Source organism: Oncorhynchus mykiss, chromosome 18 (genome assembly GCF_013265735.2).
Source record: "Oncorhynchus mykiss isolate Arlee chromosome 18, USDA_OmykA_1.1, whole genome shotgun sequence".
Lineage (NCBI taxonomy): Eukaryota > Metazoa > Chordata > Actinopteri > Salmoniformes > Salmonidae > Oncorhynchus > Oncorhynchus mykiss.
This window is the reverse complement of record NC_048582.1, coordinates 9,593,295-9,609,126: the sequence shown is the minus strand read 5'-3', so window position 1 is coordinate 9,609,126 and position 15,832 is coordinate 9,593,295. Positions and strand designations below refer to the sequence as shown.

Below are 15,832 nucleotides of genomic sequence, written 5' to 3'. Positions count from 1 at the left end.
AGTTCTCACAAGGATAGTAAAACAAGGAAAATTCAGACAAGTGGGGACATTTTGCCAGTCCCCACAATGAAAGGCTATTTTAGGCTTTGGGATAGGATTAGAATTAGGGTTAGGGGTTAGGATTAGGGTTGAGAGATAGGGTTAGGTTAAGGGTTTGGGGTTAAGGGAAATAGGATTTTGAATTGGACTCCATAAATTGGGTGCGTTTGTGTGTGTGTGTTATTAGAGAGATTACGGTCTTCACTGGTGGCTTCCTGTTGCTTACTTGACCGTGTTACTATGCAGGAGAGAGGTGCTGAAATTAAATTGTCTTTTACAGGAAGCACCAATTTAATTAGAAGGGAAGCTCCACCAGCCTGAAGCACTTAAACACATTAGGTGGATTTTTTTATGCCTCAGCCCAGTCAGCTTCCCAGACAAGCACACGTTGCCTCAGCAATGTTTGTTCTGTTCTTCTATTCTTCTGCTTTCAGAGAGTTTACAATAGACTAGGCTATTAGAGTTTACAATAGACTAGGCTATTAGAGTTTACAATAGACTAGGCTATTAGAGTTTACAATAGACAAGGCTATTAGAGTTTACAATAGACAAGGCTATTAGAGTTTACAATAGACTAGGCTATTAGAGTTTACAATAGACTAGGCTATTAGAGTTTACAATAGACAAGGCTATTAGAGTTTACAATAGACAAGGCTATTAGAGTTTACAATAGACATGGCTATTAGAGTTTACAATAGACTAGGCTATTAGAGTTTACAATAGATAAGGCTATTAGAGTTTACAATAGACAAGGCTATTAGAGTTTACAATAGACAAGGCTATTAGAGTTTACAATAGACAAGGCTATTAGAGTTTACAATAGACAAGGCTATTAGAGTTTACAATATACAAGGCTATTAGAGTTTACAATAGACAAGGCTATTAGAGTTTACAATAGACTAGGCTATTAGAGTTTACAATAGACAAGGCTATTAGAGTTTACAATAGACAAGGCTATTAGAGTTTACAATAGACAAGGCTATTAGAGTTTACAATAGACAAGGCTATTAGAGTTTACAATAGACAAGGCTATTAGAGTTTACAATAGACTAGGCTATTAGAGTTTACAATAGACTAGGCTATTAGAGTTTACAATAGACAAGGCTATTAGAGTTTACAATAGACAAGGCTATTAGAGTTTACAATAGACAAGGCTATTAGAGTTTACAATAGACTAGGCTATTAGAGTTTACAATAGACAAGGCTATTAGAGTTTACAATATACAAGGCTATTAGAGTTTACAATAGACAAGGCTATTAGAGTTTACAATAGACAAGGCTATTAGAGTTTACAATAGACTAGGCTATTAGAGTTTACAATAGACTAGGCTATTAGAGTTTACAATAGACAAGACTATTAGAGTTTACAATAGACAAGGCTATTAGAGTTTACAATAGACAAGGCTATTAGAGTTTACAATAGACAAGGCTGTATCGTGTCTTTACTATCATTAACTGAAGACTGATAGTTTTTTATCAAAGATTCTCTGTAATGAGTTATTACGCGATCAACTGATTAATCACGTAACTAATTAACTAGGAAGTCAAGGAAGTCAACCAAGGAAAAATATTCAGATTACAAAGTTATCATTTCCTAAAATAACTTTTCAGATATTTTATCTGATCAATTAGTCTTCTAATTAATTATTTACTTTACCTCACGTTAGTCTCATTCCAAACGTCGTAAATTGTTGGTTATCTGCACGAACCCAGTCTTCACTATGAGTCATCCATACATCAATTGTCTTAAATAATTTATTTATTACTAACTAAGTAATTCACAGAAATGCATAAACAAACAAGGTAAATGAAATGAAATGAGAATGTGCCCTAGTGGGCTAAACCGGCATGGCAGCTTGTTAGACAAAAGGGGAAGTGGGGGTCGACTAAGAAGTCACTACAGAGTGATAATTATAACAATTGAAATTATAATCCTTTACACATGAACGCTCACTCATTCGGGAACAATTGTAATCAATATATATATTTACGCTCAGTGTGTCGTCTTGATCGCTGGTGAAAAGTAAATTTCTTTTGTAGAATTGTCCGTCTCTCTCTCTCTCTCTCTAGGTTGTGGTTAGAGGGGATTGTTCAGAGTGACATTCGTTATAGAATGGATGTTTTGGTGGTTGTCGTTCTTCGCGTTCAATGATACCGAATTCCTAGCTGCAGACTAGTAATTAATATCAAAGACTTGTTCTTATTCTGTCGGTATCGATAGTCTAAGAGTTTAACCACGTGGTATGGTTAAAATATTCAGCAATGGTCTACAACCTTTGTCCTCCTAATGGAGAAAAACATGGACTACAACCTTTAGCCATCTCGTAATTCGGTCTGCTGATCGAAAACCCGAGTGGGGGTTTTATTCGGAATGGCAGAAAAGGGCTGTCCCAGGACGTCTGACCCTAACTGGGCTCAGGGGCGGTCCAGGATGTCTGACCCTAACTGGGCTCAGGGGCGGTCCAGGATGTCTGACCCTAACTGGGCTCAGGGGCGGTCCAGGATGTCTGACCCTAACTGGGCTCAGGGTCCTCTGATTTAGTTCAAATCCAATCCCCTTTTTGAGTTTTCCTTCATTAAACAGTCCAAAATCACATTGTAACATTGTGTAAACAGTATCATACTCACTCATTCATCTTATACAACAATTAGATGTACTAACAGATATAGCCCTCGGTTCTCCCCAGACCTGACTGCCCTTAACCAACACAAAAACATCCTATGACGTTCTGCATTAGTATCGAACAGCCCCCGTGATATGCAGCTTTTCAGGGAAGCTAGAAACCAATATACACCGGCAGTTAGAAAAGCCAAGGTTAGTTTTATTAAGCAGAAATTTGCTTCCTGCAACACTAACTCAAAAAAGTTCTGGGACACTGTAAAGTCCATGGAGAATAAGAACACCTCCTCCCAACACTGTCACCACTGATAAATCTACTATAATTGAGAATTTCAATAAGCATTTTTCTACGGCTGGCCATGCTTTCCACCTGGCTACCCCTACTCCGGTCAACAGCACTGCACCCCCCACAGCAACTCGCCCAAGCCTTCCCCATTTCTCCTTCTCCCAAATCCAGTCAGCTGATGTTCTGAAAGAGCTGCAAAATCTGGACCCCTACAAATCAGCCGGGCTAGACAATCTGGACCCTTTCTTTCTAAAATTATCTGCCGAAATTGTTGCCACCCCTATTACTAGCCTATTCAACCTCTCTTTCGTGTCGTCTGAGATTCTCATAGATTGGAAAGCAGCTGCTGTCATCCCCCTCTTCAAAGGGGGGGACACTCTTGACCGAAACTGCTACAGACCTATATCTATCCTGCCCTGCCTTTCTAAGGTCTTCAAAAGCCAAGTCAACAAACAGATTACCGACCATTTCGAATCTCACCATACCCTCTCTGCTATGCAATCTGGTTTCAGAGCTGGTCATGGGTGCACCTCAGCCACGCTCAAGGTCCTAAACGATATCTTAACCGCCATCGATAAGAAACAATACTGTGCAGCCGTATTCATTAATCTGGCCAAGGCTTTCGACTCTGTCAATCACCACATCCTCATCGGCAGACTCGACAGCCTTGGTTTCTCAAATGATTGCCTCGCCTGGTTCACCAACTACTTCTCTGATAGAGTTCAGTGTGTCAAATCGGAGGGTCTGTTGTCCGGACCTCTGGCAGTCTCTATGGGGGTGCCACAGGGTTCAATTCTTGAACCGACTCTCTTCTCTGTGTACATCAATGATGTCGCTCTTGCTGCTGGTGAGTCTCTGATCCACCTCTACGCAGACGACACCATTCTGTATACTTCTGGCCCTTCTTTGGACACTGTGTTAACAACCCTCCAGGCAAACTTCAATGCCATACAACTCTCCTTCCTTAGCCTCCAATTGCTCTTAAATACAAGTAAAACTAAATGCATGCTCTTCAACCGATCGCTGCCTGCACCTGCCCACCTGTCCAACATCACTACTCTGGACGGCTCTGACTTAGAATACGTGGACAACTACAAATACCTAGGTGTCTGGTTAGACTGTAAACTCGCCTTCCAGACCCACATCAAACATCTCCAATCCAAAGTTAAATCTAGAATTGGCTTCCTATTTCGCAACAAAGCATCCTTCACTCATGCTGCCAAACATACCCTTGTAAAACTGACCATCCTACCAATCCTCGACTTCGGCGATGTCATTTACAAAATAGCCTCCAATACCCTACTCAACAAATTGGATGCAGTCTATCACAGTGCCATCCATTTTGTCACCAAAGCCCCATATACTACCCACCATTGCGACCTGTACCATTGCGACTTGTTCTCAACTTGCCTACCTGGTTAAATAAAGGTGAAATAAAATAAAATAAAAGATGTAAACCTCATATCTGAGGCTATTATATAAACAGCGTTATGGTAATGTGGCCACACCGTCTCCCATGAGCTTCCCCAAGTTGTGACAAACGGACCAGTTCATAGCTGGATTCTTCACCGATCTTTTATACTTTCTCTGGAACATGAAATTTGTTCGTACCTCAAGTTCTGTGAGGTGGAAGGATTTCCTTTGTTCTGTGAGGTGGAAGGATTTCCTTTGTTCTGTGAGGTGGAAGGATTTCCTTTGTTCTGTGAGGTGGAAGGATTTCCTTTGTTCTGTGAGGTGGAAGGATTTCCTTTGTTCTGTGAGGTGGAAGGATTTCCTTTGTTCTGTGAGGTGGAAGGATTTCCTTTGTTCTGTGAGGTGGAAGGATTTCCTTTGTTCTGTGAGGTGGAAGGATTTCCTTTGTTCTGTGAGGTGGAAGGATTTCCTTTGTTCTGTGAGGTGGAAGGATTTCCTTTGTTCTGTGAGGTGGAAGGATTTCCTTTGTCCTCTATGAAAATGTACTCTCTCTCTCTACTGTGTGTCCATGAGGAGATCCTCAGGAATTTACGATGTCTCTCTGACCACAGCAACCTAGTTGAAGGAGGAAAGGGGGAGGCAGGGAGAGGGGGATGAGGCTTGCTATACCCAAAGAGGCCAACGGCATGACAGCTGTTAGAGTTTACAATAGACTAGGCTATTAGAGTTTTAGGTGAATCTGTGTGTCTTTTGTCAGTTGTTCTGAGTTTCTCTCTGTCTCTCTCTCTCTCTCTGTCTGTCTCTATCTCTCTGTCTGTGTCTCTCTCTCTCTGTCTCTCTCTCTCTCTGTCTCTCAATTCAATGGCTTTATTGGCATGGGAAACGTGTTAACATTGCCAAAGCAAGTGAGGTAGAGAAATATATAAAGTGAATATATAAAGTGAAATAAACAATAAAAATTAACAGTAAACATTACACATATAGAAGTTTCAAAACAATAAAGACATTACAAATGTCATATTATATATATACAGTGTTTTAACAATGTACAAATGGTTAAAGGACACAAGATAAAATAAATAAGCATAAATATGGGTTGTATGGGTCTCTCTCTGTCTGTCTCTCTCTGTCTCTGTCTAATTATGTCTCTGTCTATCTCTGTCTCTGTCTCTCTCTCTCTGTCTCTCTCTCTGTCTCTGTCCGTCTCTCTGTCTCTGTCTCTGTCCATCTCTCTCTGTCTCTCTATGTCTCTCTGTCTCCTCTAGGAACGGAGGCTGGACCCCCTGGTCCACCTGGGGTCAGTGCAGCACCAGCTGTGGCATCGGGTACGAGGTGCGCCAGCGCTCCTGCAACAACCCCTCACCCCGGCATGGGGGGCGTGTCTGTGTGGGACAAGGCCGAGACGAGAGGTGAGACAGAGGGACTCAATGCAATATCTCAATGCAACTCAATGCAGTACAGTACAGTCAGGTTCACCTTCAGCCAGGTTCACCTTCAGTCAGGTTCACATTCAGTCAGGTTTTCTTGTGGCGTTGCAGGAGACCCTCGTTCAGCGTGGCAATGCCCTGAAATGGTGAACATATTGTAAAGCAGTGGTTCACCTTCTCTTACAGAGACCACCAGGCAGAAAGAGTAGGACTGCAGGTTTACCGTGTGTGTGTGTGTGTGTGTGTGTGTGTGTGTGTGTGTGTGTGTGTGTGTGTGTGTGTGTGTGCGCAGGCTGTGCAATGAGAAGAGCCCATGTCCCCTGCCTGTGTTCTGGTCATCTTGGGGCTCCTGGTCTCAGTGCAGTGCAGAGTGTGGAGGAGGGGTCCATTCCCGGGTCAGGAGCTGTGAGAAGGGGAACACCTGCCCAGGATGTGCTCTGGTACACACACACACACACACACACCCCCTTTACTACAACTTTCTCACAGATAACACCCTTATTTGATCTAGTGAATGGCATCTTTCATTATTAATTTATCATAGCCTGAGGATGAACAGTCAGGTTGAAGCTGACATATCCTGTCTCCTTTTCCTACATCCTTCAATCCTCTCTCCTCTTCCCTAAAACACACTCCCTTAGGAGTACAAGACTTGTAACCTGGAGGCGTGTCCGGAGGTCCGTCGCAACACCCCCTGGACCCCCTGGATGCCGGTGAATGTGACCCAGGACGGGGCCCGCCAGGAGCAGAGGACCCGCTACACCTGCAGGGCCCTCCTTCCAGACCCTCATCAGCTGCAGCTGGGCAAGAAGAAGGTGGAGACCCGCGTCTGCCCCAATGACGGCACCGCCGCCTGTGAGACTGAAGGTAAGTCTGAGGCCGTCCCACTCATACATATGTACTGGACATACACTCACACACTTTCTCCATACACCTTTCCACTCCCCTTCTAAAGAACCAAGTCCAGACAGACAGACAGACAGACAGACAGACAGACAGACAGACAGACAGGAAAGCCTGCTAAGCCTCTGATGTTATGCAGTGGGCTGTGGTTTTTAACCGGCCAGCTGGGATGACCCATGCTGTGCTCACTGGGGCGAGACGATCTGGGCGGTCGTACCCAGTGACAGGCTCCCCGGGGTGGGGTAGGTGTCACAGTCCACAGCCTCTCATTGATTTAAAGGTCAGACAGGCAGGCAGAACGCCTCTCCTGCTGACAGTAACTAGACGGGGGAGAAGGGTGTGTGTGTGTGTGTGCATATTTAAGACAGGCTCCATGTAAAGGAAGTCTTATAGAGAGGATGTGTTTGCGACGATTTGCAGATTACAGAGCAACCGCGTGGTCACCGGGCCTAAACACAATGTCACAGGCTGTCACTGGGCCTAAACACAATGTCACAGGCTGTCACCGGGCCTAAACACAATGTCACAGGCTGTCACTGGGCCTAAACACAATGTCACAGGCTGTCACTGGGCCTAAACACCATGTCACAGGCTGTCACCGGGCCTAAACACAATGTCACAGGCTGTCACTGGGCCTAAACACAATGTCACAGGCTGTCACTGGGCCTAAACACCATGTCACAGGCTGTCACCGGGCCTAAACACAATGTCACAGGCTGTCACTGGGCCTAAACACAATGTCACAGGCTGTCACCGGGCCTAAACACCATGTCACAGGCTGTCACCGGGCCTAAACACCATGTCACAGGCTGTCACCGGGCCTAAACACAATGTTGCAGACTGTCACCGGGCCTAAACACAATGTCACAGGCTGTCACTGGGCCTAAACACAATGTCACAGGCTGTCACCGGGCCTAAACACCATGTCACAGGCTGTCACCGGGCCTAAACACCATGTCACAGGCTGTCACCGGGCCTAAACACAATGTTGCAGACTGTCACCGGGCCTAAACACAATGTCACAGGCTGTCACTGGGCCTAAACACAATGTCACAGGCTGTCACTGGGCCTAAACACCATGTCACAGGCTGTCACCGGGCCTAAACACCATGTCACAGGCTGTCCCCGGGCCTAAACACAATGTCACAGGCTGTCACTGGGCCTAAACACAATGTCACAGGCTGTCACCGGGCCTAAACACAATGTCACAGGCTGTCACCGGGCCTAAACACAATGTCACAGGCTGTCACTGGGCCTAAACACCATGTCACAGGCTGTCACCGGGCCTAAACACAATGTCACAGGCTGTCACCGGGCCTAAACACTGTGTCACAGAGGCGCTGTCTAGACTCAAGAGGAGACATCTGGCCTCACAGTAACATGGGCAGTATGAAATATTACTGCTGCCCTGGTTTCAAACCACACAGAAAATAAAATGCTTTCAATTCATTATTGAAGTCATTTCCATAATTTAGGTGACGTGTTGCTTTTCTTTCACTTTTCAAAGAGTTCATCTGGAACCGATTAACCCAGATTTTACCCCACGGTTGAATGTTTGGCCCAGATTCTAACTGCACAGCCATGTAATGAGGAAGGAAGCCTCTGCACTCTTAGAACCAGCACATTGTCTGTTATTTCATTGCCAAGCTTTAGGTCACAGAAGACCATTGTTTATCAGAGCTGTTCTCCTACCATACCATTAGGAAAACAACATATTTAGGACTTTGAGAAGTAAAAAGAATATTGTAAATCACCTTTTGTGCTGTAATGTCTCATGTATGAGTATATCTGTGGTTCAGCCCTGGTTGAAGACTTGGTCAGGGCCAGTGGAGGAGGCAGTAGTGGTCGACCTTTGCTCCGACAACCAGGTGGCACCAGGTGGTCGCCGTGGGAGACATGGTCGACCTGCTCCCAGGAGTGTGCCAAAGGCTTCCGCACGCGCAAGCGCACCTGTGCCTCAGCCGAGGACAAGAGCAGCCCCAGTGCCTGTAGTGGATCCCCAGTGGAGTACCAGGACTGCAACTCCCAGCCCTGCCCAGGTAAGACACTGACTACTCCAGTGCCTGTAGTGGATCCCCAGTAGAGTACCAGGACTGCAACTCCCAGCCCTGCCCAGGTAAGACACTGACTACTCCAGTGCCTGTAGTGGATCCCCAGTGGAGTACCAGGACTGCAACTCCCAGCCCTGCCCAGGTAAGACACTGACTACTCCAGTGCCTGTAGTGGATCCCCAGTGGAGTACCAGGACTGCAACTCCCAGCCCTGCCCAGGTAAGACACAGACTACTCCAGTGCTGCTGTATATCTGCTCAAATACTGTACTGATCTATTCACCTAATGGGCAGTGTAGAACTGAGATTGGGATTCCTTCAAAGTTGACGATAGCCTTTTAAAGGCAATTTCCCCCACGTTCTCGGAGATCGCATTCGAGGTAAAAGCTGCTTAAGCGTAAATTGCCTTTAAAAGTCTGTAGTGAAAAACAAACTGGTCTAATAAACATGAATAAAATGTTTTGTTTTCATGTGCTGAAAACATGTTAAAAAAAACTCAGTATCTGGATAAATAGTTAACCCCTTACACTCTTTATGGATTGGGCTAAATTGAAATGTTTCTTACAGAAGAAATATGGAAAGTATATGCAAAACCATGGCAGCAATTAAAAGGGAAAGGTTTGGAGATGATGGGAAAATGATTACTAAAGTTGAGGACACAACAGTTCACCTGACTGACACAAGACTGAATCCAATTTATGTGCATTTTACATTTACTGTACTTTTTGCCGCATTTGTTGATAACAAAATTTTAAAAAATCAAAGAAGTGTCAACTATAAGGCACTATTTTTAGCTCTCATTGTTGTTTTGTTTGGAACACAACCCTGCATCCCCGCCTTCACACGATTACTGTTGTTGTTTTGTTTGGAACACAACCCTGCATCCCCTCCTTCACACAATTACTGTTGTTGTTTTGTTTGGAACACAACCCTGCATCTCCTCCTTCACACAATTACTGTTGTTGTTTTGTTTGGAACACAACCCTGCATCCCTCCTTCACACAATTACTGTTGTTGTTTTGTTTGGAACACAACCCTGCATCCCTCCTTCACACAATTACTGTTGTTGTTTTGTTTGGAACACAACCCTGCATCCCTCCTTCACACAATTACTGTTGTTGTTTTGTTTGGAACACAACCCTGCATCTCCTCCTTCACACAATTACTGTTGTTGTTTTGTTTGGAACACAACCCTGCATCTCCTCCTTCACACAATTACTGTTGTTGTTTTGTTTGGAACACAACCCTGCATCTCCTCCTTCACACAATTACTGTTGTTGTTTTGTTTGGAACACAACCCTGCATCCCTCCTTCACACAATTACTGTTGTTGTTTTGTTTGGAACACAACCCTGCATCCCTCCTTCACACAATTACTGTTGTTGTTTTCGCATTCCAAAAACAGTCCATTATAAATCACAATCTGGGTCAGATGGGCATCATTTGAAAGCTTGTTCTACTGCCAACATGACTAGCTAAATGATAAAATACGTTAGGTTTTCACAAGGCAATTCAGAGAAGCAGGTCATCATTTTGGTGAGCATAGAATGGAGTCATGATCAGTGGTGTAAAGTACTTAAGTAAAAATACTTTCAAATACTACTTAAGTCGTTTTTTGGGATATCTGTACTTTACTATTTATATATTTGACAACTATTACTTTTACTCCAATACATTCCTAGAGAAAATAATGTACTTTTTACTCCGTACATTTTCCTTAACACCCAAAATTACTAGTTACATTTTGAATGCTTTGCAGGACAGGAAAATTGTCTAATTCATGCACTTATCAAGAGAACATCCTTGGTCATCCCTACTGCCTCTGATCTGGCAGACTCACTAAACACAAATGCTTAGTTTGTAAATTATGTCAGAGTGTTGAAGTGTGCCCCTGGCTATCCGTAAATGTAAAAAAAAGAAAATCGTGCTGTCAGGTTTGCTTAATATTAGGAATTTGAAATGATTTATACTTTTACTTTTGATACCTACAGTTGAAGTCGGAAGTTTACATACACCTTAGCCAAATACATTTAAACTCAGATTTTCACAATTCCTGACATTTAATACTAGTATACTGTCTTAGGTCAGATTGGATCACCACTCTATTTTAAGAATGTGAAATGTCAGAATAATAGTAGAGAGAATTATTTCTTTCAGCTTTTATTTCTTTCATCATGGGTAGCCTTCCACAAGCTTCCCACAATAAGTTGGGTGAATTTTGGCCCATTCCTCCCAACAGAGCTGGTGTAACTGAGTCAGGTTTGTAGGCCTCCTTGCTCGCACACGCTTTTTCAGTTCTGCCCACAAATTTTCTTTGGGATTGAGGTCAGGGCTTTGTGATGGCCACTCCAATACCTTGACTTTGTTGTCCTTAAGCCATAACCTTTGGAAGTATGCTTGGGGTCATTGTCAATTTGGAAGACCCATTTGCGACCAAGCTTTAACTTCCTGACTGATGTCTTGAGATGTTGCTTCCATATATCCACATAATTTTCCTCCCTCATGATGCCATCTATTTTGTGTACCCCCACAACATGATGCTGCCACCCCCGTGCTTCACGGTTGGGATGGTGTTCTTCGGCTTGCAAGCCTCCCCCTTTTTCCTCCAAACGTAACAACGGTTATTATGGCCAAACAGTTCTATTTTTGTTTCATCAGACCAGAGGACATTTCTCCAAAAAGTTCGATCTTTGTCCCAATGTGCAGTTGCAAACCGTAGTCTGGCTTTTTTATGGCTTTTTTGGAGCAGTGGCTTCTTCCTTGCTGAGCGGCCTTTCGGGTTATGTCGATATAGGACTCGTTTTACTGTGGATATAGATACTTTTGTACCTGTTTCCTCCAGCATCTTCACAAGGTCCTTTGCTATTGATCTGGGATTGATTTGCACTTTTCGCACCAAAGTACGTTCATCTCTAGGAGACAGAACGTGTCTCCTTCCTGAGCGGTATGACGACTGCGTGGTCCCATGGTGTTTATACTTGCGTACAGATTTGTACCTTCAGGCATTTGGATGAACCAGACAAGGATGAACCAGACATGTGGAGGTCTACAATTTTTTTTCTGAGGTCTTGGCTGATTTCTTTTGATTTTCCCATGATATCAAGCAAAGAGGCACTGAGTTTGAAGGTAGGCCTTGAAATACATCCACAGGTACACCTCCAATTGACTCAAATTATGTCAATTAGCCCATCAGAAGCTTCTAAAGCCATGACAGAAACAGATTTTCCGATCCGTTTAAAGGCACAGTCAACTTAGTGTCTGTAAACTTCTGACCCACTGGAATTGTGATACAGTGAATTATAAGTGAAATAATCTGCCTGTAAGCAATTGTTGGAATAATTATTTGTGTCATGCACAAAGTAGATGTCCTAACCGGCTTGCCAAAACTATAGTTTGTTAACAAGAAATTTGTGGAGTGGAGTGTAGTGGACTCCAACCTAAGTGTATGTAAACTTCCGACTTATATTTTTTGCGATTACATTTACTTCTGATACTTAAGTACATTTAAGACTTTTACTCAAGAAGTATTTTACTGGGTGACTTTCACTTTTACTTCGTTTTCTTTGAAGGTATCGATATTTTTACTCAAGTATGACAGTTGGGTACTTTTCCCACTACTGGTCATGAATGTATTCTGCTGCGTGGTCCACGGAACATGTTGACAATGTAACTAACACAGACTCATTCTGTTCAGGACAACCCAGGGTATAACACAGGCTCATTCTGTTCAGGACAACCCAGGGTATAACACAGACTCATTCTGTTCAGGACAACCCAGGGTATAACACAGACTCATTCTGTTCAGGACAACCCAGGGTATAACACAGACTCATTCTGTTCAGGACAACCCAGGGTATAACACAGACTCATTCTGTTCAGGACAACCCAGGGTATAACACAGACTCATTCTGTTCAGGACAACCCAGGGTATAAACAGGCTCATTCTGTTCAGGACAACCCAGGGTATAACACAGACTCATTCTGTTCAGGACAACCCAGGGTATAACACAGGCTCATTCTGTTCAGGACAACCCAGGGTATAACACAGGCTCATTCTGTTCAGGACAACCCAGGGTATAACACAGGCTCATTCTGTTCAGGACAACCCAGGGTATAACACAGACTCATTCTGTTCAGGACAACCCAGGGTATAACACCATGTCATCTTGTAACTAACACAAACTCATTCTGTTCAGGACAACCCAGGGTATAACACAGGCTCATTCTGTTCAGGACAACCCAGGGTATAACACAGACTCATTCTGTTCAGGACAACCCAGGGTATAACACCATGTCATCTTGTAACTAACACAGACTCATTCTGTTCAGGACAACCCAGGGTATAACGCCATGTCATCTTGTAACTAACATAGACTCATTCTGTTCAGGACAACCCAGGGTATAACGCCATGTCATCTTGTAACTAACATAGACTCATTCTGTTCAGGACAACCCAGGGTATAACACAGACTCATTCTGTTCAGGACAACCCAGGGTATAACACAGACTCATTCTGTTCAGGACAACCCAGGGTATAACACCATGTCATCTTGTAACTAACACAGACTCATTCTGTTCAGGACAACCCAGGGTATAACGCCATGCCATCTTGTAACTAACACAGGCTCATACTGTTCAGGACAACCCAGGGTATAACACCATGTCATCTTGTAACTAACACAGGCTCATACTGTTCAGGACAACCCAGGGTATAACACCATGTCATCTTGTAACTAACACACGCTCATACTGTTCAGGACAACCCAGGGTATAACACCATGTCATCTTGTAACTAACATAGACTCATTCTGTTCAGGACAACCCAGGGTATAACACCATGTCATCTTGTAACTAACACAGACTCATTCTGTTCAGGACAACCCAGGGTATAACACAGACTCATTCTGTTCAGGACAACCCAGGGTATAACACCATGTCATCTTGTAACTAACATAGGCTCATTCTGTTCAGGACAACCCAGGGTATAACACCATGTCATCTTGTAACTAACATAGACTCATTCTGTTCAGGACAACCCAGGGTATAACACCATGTCATCTTGTAACTAACATAGACTCATTCTGTTCAGGACAACCCAGGGTATAACGCCATGTCATCTTGTAACTAACATAGACTCATTCTGTTCAGGACAACCCAGGGTATAACGCCATGTCATCTTGTAACTAACACAGGCTCATACTGTTCAGGACAACCCAGGGTATAACACCATGTCATCTTGTAACTAACACACGCTCATACTGTTCAGGACAACCCAGGGTATAACACCATGTCATCTTGTAACTAACATAGACTCATTCTGTTCAGGACAACCCAGGGTATAACACCATGTCATCTTGTAACTAACACAGACTCATTCTGTTCAGGACAACCCAGGGTATAACACAGACTCATTCTGTTCAGGACAACCCAGGGTATAACACCATGTCATCTTGTAACTAACATAGGCTCATTCTGTTCAGGACAACCCAGGGTATAACACCATGTCATCTTGTAACTAACATAGACTCATTCTGTTCAGGACAACCCAGGGTATAACACCATGTCATCTTGTAACTAACATAGACTCATTCTGTTCAGGACAACCCAGGGTATAACGCCATGTCATCTTGTAACTAACATAGACTCATTCTGTTCAGGACAACCCAGGGTATAACGCCATGTCATCTTGTAACTAACATAGACTCATTCTGTTCAGGACAACCCAGGGTATAACGCCATGTCATCTTGTAACTAACATAGACTCATTCTGTTCAGGACAACCCAGGGTATAACACCATGTCATCTTGTAACTAACATAGACTCATTCTGTTCAGGACAACCCAGGGTATAACACCATGTCATCTTGTAACTAACTGTACGTCAACATAGTGATCATAAACGTTGACACTATCTGACATGAGTTTTATGATATGGAAATGTGAAGTGCGCATTTGGACTCACAGGTGTTTGGCTTGTATGACGTTAAAGCGGTATTTATTATAATTCTCAACGTATCCTCTTTCAAAATACATCGAGTCCTTGTAATTTACAGCATTCCCCTACTCAGACAACAACAAATGTGAAAAAGTTGCCTAATTATCTGGAGGGATGGGGGGCAACTTCTTGTTGCGCGTGGTGCACAAGTTCAGAACGTCTGTCAGTCGAAACCCATACAGAGCTGTGAGGCGCAGAGCCAGAGCTGTATAACATGTTACTATACAGCCACTGTGTTCCAATGTAGGTGCTTATCAGTGTCCAAATCAGCCCTTTTCAACCTGTATACTGACTGTGAAGGACTACAGGAAATAAACCGTTTATATTTTCTATAAGAGTTTGGTGTGTGTGTGTGTGTGTGTCCAGTGAAAGGAGCCTGGTCGTGCTGGGCGTCATGGTCTCACTGCTCCGCCACCTGTGGAGGTGGGCACTACCAGCGTACCCGTACCTGTAGCAACCCTGCCCCCGCCAACGGAGGTGACATCTGCATCGGCCTGCACACTGAAGAGGCCCTGTGCAACACACACACCTGTGAAGGTATGCAGAATGAACAGATTCACAGATGACAGATATGCAGCACTCAGTCATACACAGATACACAACATTCAATCATATCCTGCACAGGTACACAACATTCAATCATATCCTGCACAGGTACACAACATTCAATCATATCCTGCACAGGTACACAACATTCAATCATATCCTGCACAGGTACACAACATTCAATCATATCCTGCACAGGTACACAACATTCAATCATATCCTGCACAGGTACACAACATTCAATCATATCCTGCACAGGTACACAACATTCAATCATATCCTGCACAGGTACACAACATTCAATCATATCCTGCACAGATACACAACATTCAATCATATCCTGCACAGATACACAACATTCAATCATATCCTGCACAGGTACACAACATTCAATCATATCCTGCACAGATACACAACATTCAATCATATCCTGCACAGATACACAACATTCAATCATATCCTGCACAGATACACAACATTCAATCATATCCTGCACAGATACACAACATTCAATCATATCCTGCACAGATACACAACATTCAATCATATCCTGCA

At 43.5% G+C, this 15,832-nt stretch overlaps 1 protein-coding gene across 2 annotated transcripts in view; it reads left to right on the top strand.

Moving 5' to 3' along the window:
* Positions 1–15,832, top strand: part of LOC110496916 (semaphorin-5B-like) — a 101,793-nt gene that overhangs the window by 79,607 nt on the left and 6,354 nt on the right. For both annotated transcript variants that reach the window (XM_036951746.1, XM_036951745.1), the window contains exons 14-18: positions 5,624–5,767; positions 6,078–6,225; positions 6,427–6,652; positions 8,488–8,727; positions 15,098–15,268. In XM_036951746.1, the coding sequence (XP_036807641.1) occupies positions 5,624–5,767; positions 6,078–6,225; positions 6,427–6,652; positions 8,488–8,727; positions 15,098–15,268 (929 nt within the window). The remainder of the gene's footprint in view (positions 1–5,623; positions 5,768–6,077; positions 6,226–6,426; positions 6,653–8,487; positions 8,728–15,097; positions 15,269–15,832) is intronic.